The following is a 19,412-nucleotide window of genomic DNA, read 5'->3' as shown; positions in this document are numbered from 1 at the left end:
ATGAATGAACGGGTACTTTTTGACTTGAATGAACCTGCTCTCGAAGAATTGCTAATGAATAACATTCCAGAAGTGACGGATGTTACTGATGGAAATGACAAAAGCAAAACGATTGATTTTGATGAACCGTTCGTAGGTCAATGTTTTCTTAGTGAAGAAGAGGCTTATGTTTTTTTTTATCAAAAATACGCGAAAAAGCATGGATTTTCAATTCGAAAAGGAAGATTCGTGAACGTAAAAGGTGAAAGGAGAAGACGTGATTTTTTTTGTCACCGTGAAGGAAATCCGGAGCCTAAAGTGGTAGACTACTCAAAACAACAAAGAAATCGTGGATCAACTAAATGTAAATGCAAAGCTCATATGCGTATCACATTGAGAAAAATTAACGACGTTTTTCTAGAGGAATGGCAAGTCACTACATTTGTTGTTGAACACAATCATGAGTTGTTGTCTACACAAGAGGTTCGTTTTCTTCCTTCTTATTGGAATATTACCAAAGAAGATGAGAAACGTATATTGATGTTAAAAGAAGCAGGCTTAAGTGTAAGGCAAATCATGCGTGTTATGGAACTTGAAAAAAACGTGAGCCATGGAGAACTTAATTTTCTTACGAAGGATGTTCATAATTTATTCACCAAATGTCATAAAGTGAACTCAAAAAATGATGTTACGGGGTTGTTGAAGTATTGTGTAGATGCTAAAAATGAACATCCTAATTTTCAATATACATTTACAATTGATGTTGAAAATAAGTTAGAAAATATTTTTTGGTCTCATGCTCATTGTTTTGATTGGTATCAAAAATATGGAGATGTTGTGGTTTTTGATACTACATACAAGGTGAACTCATATGAAATGCCTTTTGGAGTCTTTGTTGGTATCAATAATCATGGAAGAACCGTATTACTTAGTTGTGCTCTATTGCGTAATGAGACGACAAATACATTTGAATGGCTTTTCAAGGTAACCATTTTCCTTGTTTTATTAATTTTTTTCTTTTATATATTGATTTGTTACTCATGAGTTTTTATGACATGCAGAATTTTATTTCACTTATGAAAAAGGCGCCAAAGACAATATTGACCGATCAAGATTTATGTATGACGAAAGCAATCGCAACACAGATGCCTTTCACAAAACATGCATTTTGCATATGGCAATACACCACCAAACTTAGTGGTTGGTTTACTTCTGTCTTAAGAAGTGAGTATTTTTTAAAACCGGTGTTCAGAATTTTATAAGTTATATAGGCTAGACACGGTTGAAGAATTTGAACAACAATGGCATGCGGTAATCACGAAGTATAATCTACATGAGAATAAACATGTGATAGGGTTGTATCAAATTAAATCATTTTGGGTTCGTGCCTATCTTCGTGAATTTTTTTTCGGTGGCATGACAACTACTGGAAGGTCGGAAAGTATCAATGCATCTATAAAAAGATTTGTAACTTCGCGTACATGCTTGAGTCAATTTATTAGACAAGTAAGTGATACTGTTTGCAATGTTATTTTTATTCACAAGCCGTAATTCTTATCTATTTTTATGATACATATTTTTAGGTTGATCTCGCAAAAGAAGATGTTGAACAAAAAGAGATACATAATAATATATTGGATAAGTATAATGGGTTGCATGTTGGAATGTTTTTGCCTTTAGAAGAACAAAGTCATCGATATTATACTCCATATGCATTTAACAAATTTCAAGTGCAAATAAGAGAAGCATTTCAATACTCGGTTCAAGAAGAAAATAGCATTACTTTTACCGTTAAACATCATAAAACAGCTCGGTGGCACAAGGTTTCTTGGGATGGTAAAGTGGCTAACTGTACTTGCAAGCATTTTGAATTTGTTGAGATATTGTGTCGTCATATCTTGAGCATTCTTGTTCACAAAGATTGTTTCGAAATTCCTAGCACTTATTGGCTTTCTCGATGGAGCCGAGAAGAAGTTAAATTTGATGATCGTGTTCTTTCCAACCAACAAACAACTAATATAGGTTCAACATCTACAAACAACTTTAAGTTTCCTTCTATCTCTATAGAGCAAGTACAATGCCCTCCTATTTCAAAAACAAAAGGACGACCAAAGAATAAACGGATGAAAGGTGGGAAAGAGTTGATGAAACAAGTAAGACATTGTGGACTTTGCAAGTGTGTTGGTCACAATATTAGTCGATGTCCAGAAAAAGAGAATTTCAATGATGCGAACAACGATACACAAGTTGCAAAGAAGAAAAAGAAAATCTCTACGGAAGATGATATTAATCCTATTTTTTGTTTGAAGTTCTAAAACTAGTATTCTGTTCCTTTATTTGTTTTCTGTTTGCGAACTATTCATGGAATAATGTCTGTTCTTTTATTTATTTCAACAAATGATACATTTTATATTTTGAATAACAAATGCCAATAAACTTGTGAATCACTAAAAAAAACAAAAAAGATTGAACAAATGATACAAGGGTGGCTCGTGATCCTTGGTAAAAAAAATCAAAATGAAGAGGAGGTAAGTGATTTGGTCAATCAAATATTGGAAGAAATTTATTCTGTTAATAAATTTAGAGGTATTATACGGAGGAATTAAAGCAGCTTTGGTAGGAAGGATAAAATTGACACAAGGAAAAAGTCATAGATAATTAATTGCTTGTTATCCAATGCCTATGGGGCACCCGTTAGAAAATTCCATTTTCAAAATATGGAAAATAAAAACGGAGAATTGATTTTGTTAGTAATAACAAGTCTCTTATAATTTAAAAAATTCATGTTAAAAACTAGCTAACGGTTACTAAAATTAAATTACAGATGAGAAAATAATTTCGAATCTTGATCCCGTTACAATTTTGGTACCGAAAAATGATGTCGAATCCCATTCGGGGTTTGGACCTGTAGACGTTTCTAGTGGTTTTCGGGGTTGAAATCGGAAGGGTACCGGGAATTCCTGTAGTTTGCAGAATTTTTCCTACGGGATTTTTCCCGATACTATATTATACTGCATTATATGAACCGAGACTCATAGCACGTTTTAGTGATTTTCAAGACTGGTACCATTGGTACGGGAATCATGTACATCCATACTTTATAATTATCCTTTTTAGTTGAGAAAAATATATATTTCCATTTGTTATACTTAACTTTATCATGTGTCATAGAAATATATTTCATGTAACGTGTATCTACCTGCAATATACTAAAACAGGATTGTAGGTTTCTTAAAACGACATGTGGCATAGGCTTTACGCGACATGTGTCTTTTATGAATTAGTATTTTTTATTATTGTTTTTATTTTTATAAATATAAAGAAAATATAAGTAATCTAATTATATTATAATACTAATACTAATACTATTATTGTGGATCGAACTTGACATATATCTAAAAACTAGGCAACTAATTGAACTAATGTCATTATATTTGGTAACTTGAAACATATCGAGGCAGGTTATTGAACTAATATCATTATTATTATTATTTATCAATAAACCAAAAAAGAATTGACATATTTTGAAACGACACGACACGTGGCGTAATCATTGATCGACACGTGTCTTTTTAATTTGTTTATTTTGTTAAATTAGTTTTTTAATTGTGTATAAATTCAATATCCTTATTAGACTTAGAAAAAAACTCTAACTCTTGGATTATTAATGCAAAAGACATTATAACCTTATTTGATTGATCGTTTTTCAGTAATAAATTGTCTTTTTTTCCTTTTTAATTCTTCAACTCTCATTTACTTATATTAATTATAATAAGTTATTCACATGAAGACTTCAAAAATTTGAGTTTATGATCCAAAATCACAAGGCTATTTGTCATCATCTATTTTTACAAATTCCGATTTTGACGTGGCTCTAAAAGTTTAAGGTAAATTCAAAATTTTAACTAAACACATATTATATTTAATTAATACTGTTTATTATAATTTAGCTTCGATCATTGATTTACTTTAACCACAATTTATTTCATATTCACGAATCATGTATAAAGCATATTCAAATTTCTTCATGATATAATTATTTATATAGCTACCGTACATCGTATGGATATTAGGATTAGTATGTATATAAAAAAAATAAGTCAGAGAGAGGATATTAATTGTAATTTGTAGAGAAAGGAGAAGAAGTGGTTTGGGCCCGTTTGCAGGAATTTGGCTTTAATATACATTTTTGGTACGTTCATTAATACGAGTATTAGCGTCTGTCATGAACACATGTGAAGGAATTCATTTAATTTTCTTTTCATCAACTTTAACTACTCATTCGAAATTGAAAAGAAGTAGGTTTGATTATATTAAGTCTTCGATCGATCGATCATGGATTCACCAATATTCGTAAACAAATAGAAGGCTATATATTTTTCATATAGTGAAAATCGCTACAAATCATATTGCATTTGTTCACATTTTTAGGTGAGCGTGAACAAATTAAAAATTTTGTCACGATTTTTAGTGTGTAGAAATATATTGAATTAAAAGTATAAAATTAGCAAGTTACTTAATTATAATGGGTTATTTAAGAAAAATAGCAGGAAAGATTATTATTATTACGTTCAACACTTCAGCTTTTAATAATTAAGATCGACAGCGAGTGAACCAGTAACTACACTACTTATGTTATATTACCACACGAGTTTGTTGATGATGTCATAATAGTGAAACTATGATTAGTTTAGAGTTTTAAATGTTGAATTTCTATATACATAAAGTATAGATATAGATTAATAAGTTGGGCTTTTATGCTGACAATTCTGTCATCACCAAAGTATATATAATACATATTTACATATTTAATATGTATTATTTGTTAGAAAAATCAAGTTTAGAATGGTGGAGATGAAGCTATTAATTTTTGGTTTTTAAGCATCTTAATAACACTCTGGTGACAATCAGTGTCAAAATCCTAACTTTAATAGAGTTTTTTTTTCTTTTGTTTTTTGGTTGAATTTTAGGTGTAAGCAACTAAACAGAGTAATAGACGAACCAACTACTACTTTTTTATAATGATTATTCACCCCCTATTTTAAGAAAGGGTTAGAAATTAAATAGTTAAATGAAAAATTACTAGATTGTCCTTAATAAACAACCTTTAAGGAAAGAGTTATTAGATATTACCAAAATTACCCTTAATGAATTAATTTACACTTTAAACCCTTATCTTTTAAAATATCACTATCATCATTGTATCAACTTACACGGTTAGACCACTTGACACCAATTGTCAATGTCATCGATCACCACCCGTCACCGACACCACTAAACCACCGTCACGTCACCGCCGTAGCATTGCGCGTGTACAATGCTAGTATAGTATAATATTTCAAAGTTGAGGATTAAAATTGAATATTTGATAAGTACGAGTTGTAAAATGAATATAAGATATCAATTACTACTTGAGTAGTGACTGTGACATTATCTTCAACAGTCGTTTAACTTTTCTCTCTTTATGGGCCAACGGTTTATTTGACCCAAAATTAGTTTGCGCGATATTTAGGAGTTGGCACACCTCTGAGGCTTCCTCAATGTTTTCTATGTATTAAAGATAGTTTGTGAGGATTTAGATGTGTAACAAGCTCAATATTATCTTTTTTCATTACATAAGAGAAATACAAACTAAAATAACAAGATCTTTTTGGGAAAATAGGACGATATTTTCCAAAATCACTTGTAAAACCAGTATGTTTGGGTTTCTTAAATTCAGACTTCAAGAAGTCACCTTGGGCATAATTCGTGTTTTAACTTGAAAGTCGGTCTTAGTTTTGACTTTTGACAAACATTTCAATATTTCTCCAAATAATAAAAGTAACAACGTAATTTACTTAAGCAGAAACTCATTTTTACTAGTTTGTATCACATCAATATCTATCATTCTATATATCTATTGTACGGGCATAGAGACAAATTAGCAATGAAGAGCAAGTTGGGGCATACGGGAAAATGCCAAATCCTAAAATAATGATTGCAGTTTCGTAAGACTTCAAAGCAAAATATATAGTAAAAGGGAAGGATTGGTGTTGACGTATAACAACTAATTTTGTGATATCTTCAGAGCCCATTACTTTTTAAGGTTACCCAATATAGAAAGGGCAGTGGCCAATACAAAAATCTTAAAATAGCAACGACAATATGTAATCATTCCCCTGCCACCCCCACAAGTCTTCACAGCTCTGGATGACAAAAGTTCGTTTGTATATATCTTGATAATATTATTTCAAGAAATAACATTGATCATAAGGTTTTGGAGTCGTTTAACTAATTATATTTTATTATTGTGTATACATATGCGTACATAAATAGGAGAACCAGGCATTTCCACCGCCATAAACAACTAACACAATGGCCACATAATGTATCAGGAGTAAATATTTAATACTTTCTACTGATCTGACGACTTTTTAGTTTTTATAATGGTTAAAAAAAACGTTTTCATTTTTTTTATAAACATTTATTTGTGATTTTCATAATTAAATTGAAAATATATAAGGTGAAATAAGTTAAATGACTTAGTTGTAAAGATGGAAACTTTGATTAAATATATATAATAAAAATTAATTAAGAATGAAGTTGTAAGGATATAATAGTCTTTTCATATATCAGATATTGTAACATTTAAAAAAAAAGGTATAAATTTTATAAAGGTTTATAAATATAGATATTTCCACATAAATTGTGTGGGTTCATAACCTTTTTTTGAAAAGTAACCATCGTATTCATATATACCCTGGCAAAACGCCGACGGTCAACGGTACAAAATTACAACTTAAATTTACACCAACTTTTCCAAGTCATACTATGATGTTTTCCTCTACTTTATACCATAAAAAACCTAATGACTTAATGTTTTGTATAATTTCCGTAGCGCTAACACTAAAGTTATTAAAGATAATTTCGTTTCTCGACTTCCATATATACCAACAGGAGATCATAATAATTCCTTTTAGCGCATTCTTCTTTGTTTTGTTCTTCCCCAGGATCTCATGGAACTCAAGGAGATCTTTGATGCTGAAGATAAAAAATGGTGGAATATTGCACCAACTGCTAATGGCGTGCCAAATTCTCGCAGCCATGCCACATTCACAAAAAAGATGATCAATAGATTCCCCACCATCCCCGCAAAGAACACAAGTCAAGTGATTTGAAAAGCAATCACGAGCTTTAAGTGCAAGCTTAGTAGGAATACGATCCATAGCCGCCCTCCACATAAATAAATTACATTTTTTGGGGATCCATTTGCACCACACGACCACATACCCGTTACTAAAGTCCTTATTCCCGAGTAAAGAGGGCTTGACGTCCCTGACTGTCATCAAGTTGTCCTTTCCACCCAACCAGAGCCATTTGTCGGGTTTGTTCCCAGTCGTGATGCCTTCCAACAGATTGTTCAGCTCTTCAATTTCCATTAGTTCCCCTCTGTTTACCAATCGTCTGGCCCATTGCCAGAGCCCATCAAATTTTCCAACATCAACACTAAACCGGTCATTCACACATACTCTCTCATCCTTTTCCAAATTGAACAATAAAGGGAATTTAGCTTTGAGCGGATCGCAGGTGACCCAATTATCAAGCAAAAATCTAATTTCCTTCCCATCTCCAACCACCCCTTTGATCAAATTATGCAAGCCCTCACCATTAACTTTGACCGCCTCGACACATTTAACTATATTGTACCAAGTTTCAGGAAGGTACCAATTGATTGGCACAAATTATAATAACATTTTATAATGTTATTATAAAATTTCAAATTCATAACTAATAATACTAGAGAGTTATAATAACATTTTATATTATTTTCATGCTAAAATTCCAAATGAATGTTTTCAGTGAATTTGGTTCACCCGTTTGCAGGGTTAGTTTAAGCTTTTTAGCGGCTATAGTCCAAATTGTTTTGAAAGGGCTCTTACTTAAAGTCATTTACAAATAAAAACATCATTCTTTATTCGTATTTGAGCCCAACAATATAAACAAATTACTAAAAAGCTTATAAAATGACATAGTTAAATGGCGTCAAAATAATAATAATAATAAGATTAAAATAATAATAAATGACAGAGTTAAATAGTTATGTTTTATCTACACTTTGAATTTGTAAAAAACGCTCAAATTAACGAAGCTCACAGATTTAAATCCCAATAAGAGCACCCACTACTCACGTAACTTCAATAGAAAAAAGACAAATCTTCTAGGAATGTGTCGCATGGAGCAGTGTTCTTGTCAATGTTTTAAATACTGGTATTTTAATCATACCGGGATTCCTGGTACCCGGTATTCCCGGTATCGTGTAAAATACCGGTCGGTATTTTGACACGCAACAAGAGTAAATTCAAACTGCAAAAATATTAAAATCAAGTGTTGACTCACTTTTCCTTTTGTCTCAAAATGAAGGCATGCATACTGCTTTTACAACTGGTACACGTTTTCTCTTTCTGTGACACCTTTTCTTTCTCTCAGTCACGTTTATTCGTTAACACTCTCAAAAAAATATATACACTCTTTCCCACTTATTATCAAATTATAGATTGTATATATTATCAAATTGTGTTGCACCATCAGTCCTTCAGTGACTAACGGCTGTTAGTCTGACCCCTAATGGCAGTTAGCGAGAGCTTGTAATCTCACCTTCCTCTTAACGGCAGTTATGATTTGGCTAACGGGAGTTAAGTGCTGAAATGGTTATACTTGGTCCTTTTAACGGGAGTTAACCATTCTAACGGGAGTTACACTTCTTCCATTATGATTTCTTCACTTTAACATCTTTTTCCACACCTCCTTCACCCGTAACTTCCACAAACATCATTTCATTCTTTCTAAAGTCGCTTTTGGCCATTTTCATCCGTTTTAGACGTCATAAACCTGAAAGCACTCGCACATACCATAAAGCATTGAATATACATGAAAATGACTAACAATTACATATAAAACGACCTAAAAACAATGTGGGAAATATGTATATATTTAGTCACATCAAATCTCCCCACACTTAAGCTTTGCTTGTCCTCAAGAAATTCCAAGCTGAAAACTTAAATTACCTTGGCACGTTATGGAACCACATTTCAGTAATCAAAAAGAAGCTTAACCATAATCAAAAGTGAGAATAAATGGTTAGGCAGTTTTAATCTTAAATGAAAACCGGAATGTTTGACAATATTTGACCGATACACAAGCCTTAATAACACGACTAAGCACAAAAGAAACGAATAAGTGATATCTCGCCTATCCTACTCCAACTAACTTACACTTGGGGTTGAATATTTGAATAATCACTCAATGCCAAGTCGTAATGCATAATCTTTTAACCATAGGCTTGTACTAGGTTCGTTCCTTCATCGCCAAGGCGCTAGCGCCCTATAACGTCTATCAAAGAGGACTTTAAGGGTTGTAACATATCTGAGGCTTAACAGGGTATTTAAACAGGGTATGGAAAATTGGGTAAACAAATAGTGTTAACAAAGAACTAACACAACATTTAACAAAGTTTCACATATAATTTAGTCCAAAACAAACCCATGTTATTAGTTGCCAACGGTCCACATCCCAAGAAGTTCTCCCGACCATAACCCCAATAGAACGATCAAAAACCGACACCATTGTGGTGTATGACAATCAAACAACTTATCAACCAAATCTAACCAATGTTGACTCAAACAAACTTGCCAACCTCATAATGATACCAAAGAATATATATAACATTACACAATTCTTTTGTTGGTGTAAATGATTAACCAACTTAAAAACATGATTTGACTAAAAATGAGAAATACCAACTGACAGCCCAAGCTTCTTTTTTCGATTTTTTATATTTTTTTTTCTTTTTTTTTTCTTTTTCAAATCTATTATTCTTTTTATTCATTTTTTTTGTGAGCTACTTTTACTCTGACTAATTGGTATTCTATTAATATATTGAAACAGTGACAAATCTTTTGATAAAAATGCTAAGATGAACAATTCAGACTCGATCCAAGATCATGACGAAATCAAACTACCCCCATTAAATTGAGAATATCCCAACCCGGCATAACAAAACCAAACCCAAACCATCCACTAGCATAGGCAACCAATGACCCACCAGGACATCGACTATCGGTATGGCGAGGAAAGGTTTATATTTAGGTGGATTTAATAGCAAAGAACAGGCTAATGACAACATGTTTTCTATTGTTTCTTGCACTAAAAGTGAGTGCAACACAAGGGTTTTAAACGGGTGGTTCACTAACCAGTGTAGTTAGCTACTAAGCACATTACAAAACATGCACATAACAAATATTTACGAAACAAGGGTGAAATATACAAAGAACAAAGGTTTTAATCCTAAATTTGCCTCTTCATCATCTAGAAAACCACGGAACGATCAACCAGGACAAGTTCTAGAATCAACGCTATCACCGGCACACTCATAGCAAATAAAATAATCCGGAAATGGAAAATCAACCTCAAACTTGCACATCATAGTTCAGAGCTCTAAAAGAGACCCTTACTTCTGGAATAATCCAAAAGTCTAAGAGAGGGACAAATTTATAAGGCTAATAATTCCAAAACCGTACACCTACCATATCTAGCAATGAATCAATAAATCTCACACTTTGGTGTTTTGGTGCTATAAGCGTGCTAGCAATGTTATTAATCCAGAAGGGATTGTCACGTTAATCAGTCAAAACACATTCCACAAATTAAAATTTTTGTACCAAGGGTGTAGTTACATTGCTCATTTATATCTATAATTAAGTGACAAAAGCAATTAACTACAAGGACAAACATGCAAAAGTTTAAAAATCCTCTAAAAATACCCAACTTTTTCCTATTTACCCCCCCCCCCCCCACCACACACACACACACTTAAGTTGGACAATGCCCTCAATGTCCAATAAACTAAGGCAAACTATGGGAAATAGGGGAGAGTAAACAAAAAGAAAAATAGAGAACAAGAAAAACTTGCCGGGTATAAATGGTGTTCCATGCGTGAACGATGCCAACAAAATATGACGCTGAACTTAGTGCCAGCATATGCATATGACATTCAATCTTGCTATCACCATGAACACACAATTAAAAGATAACTGATATAAAATAGAGCCCTGCATTAGTCGATCCTACTTATTCAAATAAAATAAAAAAATAAATAAATACGAAACACGGGTTGCCTCCCGAGAAGCGCTTAATTTATTAACGAGTCTTTAGCTAGACTCATACCCCGAATAATTACCATGGTGAGGTCTTAAACGCCCCCACACTTAAAGTGTCAGGCGGTTTACACGAATAAGGTGAATAGTATGTGAATCCAATCTTTACCATTATCCAATCCATTTTTTTCACCTTGTCACAATTAGCTTTTAAGATGTTAAAATCAATTGTTTCCTTTTTAAAACTCATCTTAAAAATCCAACGTTTCATCATAACATAAAAGATTTCAAGACGTTTGTTATGGCACGAAATTTTCAAGTAGTTAATGTCAAGGCTTATATCCGTCCATTTAAAAGAGTCTGGAGCTAAGGAGCCCGGAGCTAGTGTAATGAGTAAGAAATAATCCATGAAATTACTACTAGCCCTTAAACTAACCACGTTAATGCATTCAAAACTATTTAAAGCATAAGAAGTTAGAAAGCTCCTTGAATAACCCGAGTAGGGTTTCAAATCATCTTGACTTGTGTTCTCGCATTCATCTATGAGAAAAGTCGTATCATCCTTATCCGGCTCCTTCTTTCGTGCCATGATCTTCGTTAAAGATGTTAGCGACTTTGGCACTCCTGCAAAATGAAAAGAAAGCATTTTAGTATATAATAAATCAACTAAATTCGAACGCTTACCTGAATGATTGCAAATGGAATTAGCTTCGGCTTTCGTTAGGTGAATCATAAACTCCCCCACACTTAAAGTGTCGGGTGGTCTAAACTTGAAAAGTGAGAAATCCTCGAGCAAGTCATTGGATTTCTCCCAAGTGGTGTCTCCCTTATCTCCATTATTAGCTTCAATTACGGGTAGCAAATTCCTTATAGTGGATACAAGCTTGCTTCCCATGGTAGGAGTAGTCACCATTTCGTCATCCCATGTGATTTCAAGCTTTCCATCCCATTCAGCTTCATCCAAAACGACTTCAACTTGTTCCTCCAATTCCACGTCAACACTTTCACTCTCGTCCTTATTACCTGACTCGTGCGGTTCTGAATGTGGTATGTCATGATAGTCCCCGTACAGATCAACTTGGTCTCCTTGTCTTGGAGTTGAGTCTTCTTGCTGCATGTCAACTTCTTCTACATTCTTTCCAAAAGTTATTTCACCAAGATCGAACTCACTTGGAAATGACAAAATATCTTTTGCATAAACAACATCATCCAAATCCTCTATGCCCTCTTCTGGAGTCTCATACACTTCTTGCGACATTGTTTCATTGTTGGGCTCATACACAAATTCGTTATAGTCAATGAATTCTTCTATAAAATCAAATACCTCGTCGGTATTCATCCCTACTATTCCCTCGTCTAGAATTTCGTATGATTTGTCATTTAGCCCACACAAATATACGTTAACAAGTTCACCAACAAAATCGTTGTTCGTGGTTAACTTATCAACTACGTATCTCATCCTCAACCATGCTTCATACCAGGTTTCATCGGGCAATTGCTTAAAGTTACGAATCTCATCCGGATATTCTGCCTCCAACTCATAGTCTTGATCTGCCATGGGTGACGCTAATACTGCAAAAAAAATACTACACACCCCGTGAAAAGCACAAATGGAAAAGAAAAACTAAACAATACAATGGACTAGAACTAAAAAAAAAAAAAATTAACACTAAATTACCCTAACCTAAGAAAGCAAGTAACTTCCTCACAAGTGAGAAAGGATCGAATCACAAAATTGAACAACTACTTAAACTAAATCCCCGGTAGCGGCGCCAAAAACTTGATGTGTATTTTCTAGTCTTAAATTTATAAACACGAAATACCTAGCTACTGACTACTACACATTTGCGGGCAGTGTACCCGTTCGTATGCAATATAGTGACTTGGTAAGTACGAGGTCAAACACAAGGACTTATTAAGCAATTATTACAATAAAGTGATTCAGATTAAAAGGGGGTTTTATGGCCGAATTGCCACTTTGCAAGAGTTAGTAAGATAAGTCAGTAATCCCGTAGGATTAATCGCAAGAGAATATTTGTTGTTGAATTTCGAACAATAATTTAAAAGGACATCCACTTGGATCAACTCACATGCCAATCATCGGGTCTAAACATTACTTGCATTTGTTGAACGACTCAAAAGATAGACAAGACGAACTTCCGTTATACTTGACACTTTAATTGCTCCAAATACAGTTATCGCTTCCGCGTTTAATTTCTATTCAAAAAAATTAAGCCTTAAGATCCTGAGTTGATTTTTACGATTTAACCTATAAAAGCTTTCTTCCGAACTGCTTATTAACCTAATCAGATTCTTCTATCATAAGTGTTTACACATTCAAAATAAATTTAATTGTTTAAAATCTTTATCGTTGGTTTCTTCCGAACTCCAACGACTGTAGATTAATCATAGACCAATCAACTTTTTCATAAACCAATTGACAATGACATATACTTCTTCCGAACTTCTAATTACGATTATCAATCAATAAATATAAAAGATGAAAACAATATTTAAACTCAAATAAATATGGATCTTCGATTAAACGTAAAAACCTTGTTCAACGTTTGCAAGTAACATTCACAACGACCCTATGACATGTTCACTACCCAAGCGGGTGCAAATAAGATTTAGCCACTCATAATAACCAAGGAAACACAAATAATATTAAAAGAAATCATATTGTACCGATAGTATTGATGAATTCGGAAAGAAATAATGAATTCTTGAATAGAATTTGATATTCTTGAACAAATAGATGATAGAAATCGACCTACAAGAGCTTTCCAATTTGTTCTTCGCGTTTCTAGGGTTTTTAAGTGGTAAAAAAGAGATAAGGTCCGTCCATAAGCAATCAAAGATGTTATATATATGAAATCAGCGACTAACGGCCATTAGGGAGGAGTAACGGCCGTTACACGGGTCAACTAGCAAATTTGTGCACTTTTGGTCCTTTTTTCTAACGCCCGTTAGGATTTTGTTGCACCATCAGTCCTTCAGTGATTAACGGCCGTTAGTCTGACCCCTAACGGCAGTTAGCGAGAGCTTGTAATCTCACCTTCCTCTTAACGGTAGATATGATTTGGCTAACGGGAGTTAAGTGCTGAAATGGTTATACTTGGTCCTTTTAACGGGAGTTAACCATTCTAACGGGAGTTACACTTCTTCCATCATGATTTCTTCACTTTAACATCTTTTTCCACACCTCCTTCACCCGTAACTTCCACAAACATCATTTCATCCTTTCTAAAGTCGCTTTTGGCCATTTTCATCTGTTTTAGACGTCATAAACCTGAAAGCACTCGCACATACCATAAAGCATCGAATATACATGAAAATGACTAACAATTACATATAAAACGACCTAAAAACAATGTGAGAAATATGTATATATTTAGTCACATCAATTGCATTACACCTAATTAATATATATATGAGGACATCATCTAGTTGTCCATGTTATTTACAGCTCAAATTGTTCCAAAAGGATCTGCCAATTCTTTGACTGAGACATACACTATACAAGTACATAGAACGTACCCGAATCTGGTCAAAAACATATTAGGAATATTAACATCATCACTGTTAAAAAAATAAACCTAATAGCCACGTATAGAAAGAACAGGAGCAATCAAATTTAAGATCTTAATGAAAGATTACAAACAAATAGAAGAACATAAGATTACATTTTAAGTATAAGAACTTTCTCATTTAGTAAAAGTTCTTATAGATTTTCACTAAAAATTCGTTGTGATGTAATCCTGAAAGACAAAGGAAATGATGCAATCTGAAAGCGACTTCTAAGTTTCAGTTTAGGCGGCCCTCACGGCTTGAAACCTTGGTTCTTTTGGAAGAAACTTCTGTTCGGTGTATATAGACATATAATCACCAAACACGAACTGTGGGTAACCTTGTTCACCGTGAGCTTCTCCGTTATTTCCTTCTCCAACTAGTTGTGGCGCAGGGGCTATGGTTGCGTCAAATGAGGGATTATAGAAGGAAGCAATTGATCTCCTTGTTTGGTTGGGCTTAGCATTAACCCGATGCCAAACACTCTTGTATTTTCCATTACTTAGTACTTCTATCTGATCACCGGTATTAATGACAATAGAATTGGGAATGGGTTGAACATCAATCCATTTACCGTCTTTCAGAATCTCGAGACCTTCAACCTCGTCGTCCTGGAAAAGCAGGACGATCCCTCCAGCGTCAGTGTGAGCCCGTAGCCCATTCACCATCTCGGGATGAGGACAAGGTGGATAATGGCTCACTTTCGTCCCAAAAAATGCCTTTTCTTCTTCTCCGTCGTTAAATGCCTTCTTAATGTACCCTTTTGGTATCCCCAGGTTTTCATCCATCACTTCCATCAACTTCTCTGCCAGTTTCTTCAGTTCTTTTCGGTATTCCAACATGGTTTCCCTAAAAATTCATTTCATACTTTTAAATGTGAACTTGTTATACACATTTTTGAATGTGATCAAATTAACAAATTTTTTCACACTTCGTTAAAAGTGTGAAAAAATAAAAGTGGACAAATTAATGACATTTTTGCGGTAATGTACACAAATGCTTCAAGAATTCAATGTCATTAGCATATGTACTTAATTAGTAGTGTTAGTAACTATATATTCTTACTTGAATCCAGGAGTGTTTGTTGGCCATTCGTTATCGTCTGAGAGAAGAAAGACATCTTCCCAATCGACGTTTTCTAGTTTTTCTCCGTTTTTCTTGTCAATTAACTCCTTCAACTGTTTTACAGTTGTTGAGCTCTTGTAAAAATTTTCTTCCCGCTCCAACTTAAAGCATTCGGAGCTTACTCTTTTCACCTTTGAAAGAAGCTCCACCGGGATCCCATGATTCACCAACTATATATAAACAAAAATACGCAATGATCATTACACACATCAAAAATATATATACAACTAGTGTATTTTTATGAAGTGCATATTACAGTAGTAACATATATAGATACCAATCTGAAAGAATCCCCATTCTTCACATCCATTTGCTATCTGAGCCATTGTTTTCGCTCGCTCTTCACCGTTGAGCTTTGACAAGTCAATAACCGGGATCGGCATTTTCAAAGGGAAGACTAATAAGAAGAAGATTAGTATATTCTAATGTAGTTTGAGTTTTAGAAGATGTTAATAATTTGTATATGAAAAAATGTCAACTCTTAAATATAATTTGTTACCAAAAAAAGATATATGGTTTAGCCTGCATCGGGGAAATTAATTAAAGGCTGTGGATTGCAAATCAAGTTTAATAAATTTTCATTATTTTGCAAAATCTTCACAAATGTGAAATTGTTAATGTGGCTATAAAGAAAGTTTATCCCATTTCGATTCATTAAATGCAATCTAAGTATAAGTATGTATCGACTTTATGATGTGAATGGTAAGCATTCTTTGCAGCCTAGCCAACCCTTTGACTTTGAATTGAGTGAAAACATAACATGGTTTTGTGGTATGGATATTAAAGTGATGAACAGATACGCAGGCACACTTTGAGGAAAATTATAATGTTAAAAAATTCCTATGTCGAAACACATAATTAGAATTGTGTTGTGATTTAGCCATAAGTAACGTAGACTTACCGGTTACCATATTACCCATTTGATATTGGCCTAAACATAAAGGCTAAAGCGTACTTACAATTGGATTTTGGGCCAAGGCCATTGGGCCTAGACTAGAGTCATATACTGCTATTTAGTATTTAGAGCCTTTTTCTTTTCTTGTAAACTATAAGGTTTATACGAATACTTAAAAGGCCATTGGCCCGGCTGTTCTCTTTGTGTTCGACTAAAATCATGAGAGTTAATTACAAAGACTCTATGTGGTGTTTCAAATATTATAAGTATCATTTCTAGCTTTCATAAATTAAGGTTTTGATTTCTAACTTTGAACTTTGGACTCCCATCATTAGTTTTGGCCCAAAATGATTGACTTTTTGACCAAAACTGTTAGACTTTTGTATCAAAACGATTGATAAAACTCCAATGGTTAAAACCTTAAGTTATGAAGTATAGTGATGAAATATGTAATTTTTGACGTACCACATGGATGATCTTTGTTATTAACTCATAATATTATAACTACAAAACTTAAAAAGATATTTAATAGTAATAAAAGATAATATTATTATTTGTTCCTCCCTGTTTACCAATCGTCTGGCCTAGGGGTGTAACACAGTGTCAAGCTCGAGCTCGACTGTAAAACTCGAAGCTCGAAACTAGACTCGAGCTCGATCGAGCCTTTATTTTCAAGCTCGAGCTCGAGTTCGCCTTATGTGTCGACACTTTCGAGCTCGACTCGACTCGACTCGATTAAGAATTAAATTAAGTTTCAAATCAAATTAGGCCTATAAGCTCGACAATTTCAAACTCGACTCGATTAAGCTCGGCTCGATAAAAAATTAATTATGTAAAAATATATAATATTCAAGGGTAAAATTGTAAATAAGCATAAGCTCGATTAAGCTCGTGAGCTTTTCGAGTAAGATATATTGAGGCTTAAGCTCGACTCGACAGTCTACTAGAGTAGCTCGAGCTCGAGCTCGGCTCGACTAAGATCGAGTCGATTTCAAGTAATTTGCGAGTCGATTTCGGGTAGCTCGCGAACTGTATCGTCTCGTTTACACACCTAGTACTCTGGCCCATTGCTAAAGCCCATCAAATTTTCCAATATCAACATTATACAGGTCCTTCACACATACTCTCTTATCCTTTTCCAAATTGAACAATAAAGGGAATTTAGCTTTGAGCGGATCGCAGGTGACCCAATTATCAAGCCAAAATCTGATTTCCTTCCCATCTCCAACCACCCCTTTGATCAAATTATGCAAGCCCACACCATTAACTTTGACCGCCTCGACATATTTAACTATATTGCACCGGGTTCCAGGAAGGTACCGATTGACTGACACAAATTATAATAACATTTTAGAATGTTATTATAAAATTCCAAATTCATAACTAATAATACTTGAAAGTTATAATAACATTTTATATTATTTTCATACTAACATTCCAAAAGAATGTTTTCAGTGAATTTGATTGACCCCGTTTGCAAGGTTAGTTTAAGCTTTCTAGCGGCTCTAGGCCAAAAAATTTTTTTGAAAGGACTCTTACTTAAAGTCATTTACAAAATAAAAAACATAATTCTTTATTCGGACTTGAGCCCGACAATATAAACAAACTAAAAAGCTTATAAAATGACATAGTTAAATGGCATCAAAATAATAATAATAAGATTAAAATAATAATAAATGACAGAGTTAAATAGTTATGTTTTATCTACATTTTGAATGTGTAAAAAACGCTCAAATTAACAAAGCTCACAGATTTAAATCCCAATAAGAGCACCCACTACTCACGTAGCTTCAATAGAAAAAAGACAAATCTTCTAGGAATGTGTCGCATGGAGCAGTGTTCTTGTCAATGTTTTAAATACTGGTATTTTAATCATACCGCGATACCCTCTGTACCCGGTATTCCCGGCATAGTGTAAAATACCGGCCGGTATTTTGACACGCAACAAGAGTAAATTCAAACTGCAAAAATATTAAAGTCAAGTGTTGACTCATTTTTCCTTTTGTCTCAAAATGAAGGCACGTGTACTGCTTTTACAACTGGTACACGTTTTCTCTTTCTGTGACACCTTTTCTTTCTCTCAGTCACGTGTATTCGTTAACACTCTAAAAAAAATATACACTCTTTCCCACTTATTATCAAATTATAGATTGTATATATCACCACAAACTCTTTGATACACGCCTTTTGATTTTTCTTCTCTCAAACCACTTAATATAACATTTAAAAGAGTTCATTCTTTCCGGTTTCTTGTTTCTCACTTACATCAAACCAATCATAATTTCACCATTTAGGTGGTGGGTGCTAATTAGGGATTAAAATTATTATTTTTACATAAAAAAGATGCATATCGCCGGTATTTTCATAGGGCGGTATAATCAAGATATCGTGTGTAAAATACCAGGGTACCACTCGGTATCCGGTATTCCGGGTAAAATCGGCCGGTACGTACCGGTATTTAAAACACCAGTTCTTGTAAATACAAAACTTGTTTGTTCTTAAAAACTAAGCTTCATGTAGAAAAGGGCCAAATAGAATTCTCAACCCAATAACCTAAATATACGAAGGCCGTCAATATGTGGGGGCTTTAGGCCATTGCCTTGCCCAATATAACTATTGGGCCGGGCCTGCCCAATTTGGTATCCTTTACCTCGTTCGATATACATACATCATAGATAATAGTAATATAACGATCGTCATGTACATCCTCG

At 33.8% G+C, this 19,412-nt stretch overlaps 2 protein-coding genes and 1 pseudogene across 2 annotated transcripts; 1 reads left to right on the top strand and 2 right to left on the bottom strand.

The window, feature by feature from the left end:
* On the top strand, window positions 1–2,294 carry LOC122610573 (annotated as a pseudogene).
* A 4,488-nt stretch (window positions 2,295–6,782) lies between these two features.
* LOC122610572 lies at window positions 6,783–8,821 on the bottom strand. Its single transcript, XM_043783551.1, has 2 exons — window positions 8,761–8,821; window positions 6,783–7,654 (listed from the first exon to the last, which is right to left on the bottom strand). Exons 1-2 carry the CDS (start codon window positions 8,819–8,821, stop codon window positions 6,783–6,785), a joined length of 933 nt encoding a protein of 310 aa, XP_043639486.1.
* A 6,102-nt stretch (window positions 8,822–14,923) lies between these two features.
* LOC122578936 (1-aminocyclopropane-1-carboxylate oxidase 5-like) lies at window positions 14,924–16,189 on the bottom strand. The gene is made up of 3 exons (XM_043750994.1): window positions 16,088–16,189; window positions 15,747–15,976; window positions 14,924–15,530 (listed from the first exon to the last, which is right to left on the bottom strand). Exons 1-3 carry the CDS (start codon window positions 16,187–16,189, stop codon window positions 14,924–14,926), a joined length of 939 nt encoding a protein of 312 aa, XP_043606929.1.
* Window positions 16,190–19,412: the final 3,223 nt, after the last annotated feature.

Source organism: Erigeron canadensis, chromosome 8 (genome assembly GCF_010389155.1).
Source record: "Erigeron canadensis isolate Cc75 chromosome 8, C_canadensis_v1, whole genome shotgun sequence".
NCBI classification, from domain to species: domain Eukaryota; kingdom Viridiplantae; phylum Streptophyta; class Magnoliopsida; order Asterales; family Asteraceae; genus Erigeron; species Erigeron canadensis.
Note: the sequence above shows the minus strand (reverse complement) of the source record. Positions and strands in the feature narration are given on the sequence as shown.

Excerpts from the sequence above, each read along its gene's own strand:
- LOC122610572 (XM_043783551.1), bottom strand. The coding sequence starts at position 8,821 with ATGGCCAAAAGCGACTTTAGAAAGAATGAAATGATGTTTGTGGAAGTT. Across the intron at positions 7,655-8,760 it reads GGAAGTTACGGGTGAAGGAG|TTAAATGTGTCGAGGCGGTC; the intron begins GTGTGGAAAAAG and ends GGTACAATATAG.
- LOC122578936 (XM_043750994.1), bottom strand. The coding sequence starts at position 16,189 with ATGCCGATCCCGGTTATTGACTTGTCAAAGCTCAACGGTGAAGAGCGA. Across the intron at positions 15,977-16,087 it reads AAGAATGGGGATTCTTTCAG|TTGGTGAATCATGGGATCCC; the intron begins ATTGGTATCTAT and ends GTTTATATATAG. Across the intron at positions 15,531-15,746 it reads ACAAACACTCCTGGATTCAA|GGAAACCATGTTGGAATACC; the intron begins GTAAGAATATAT and ends ATGAATTTTTAG.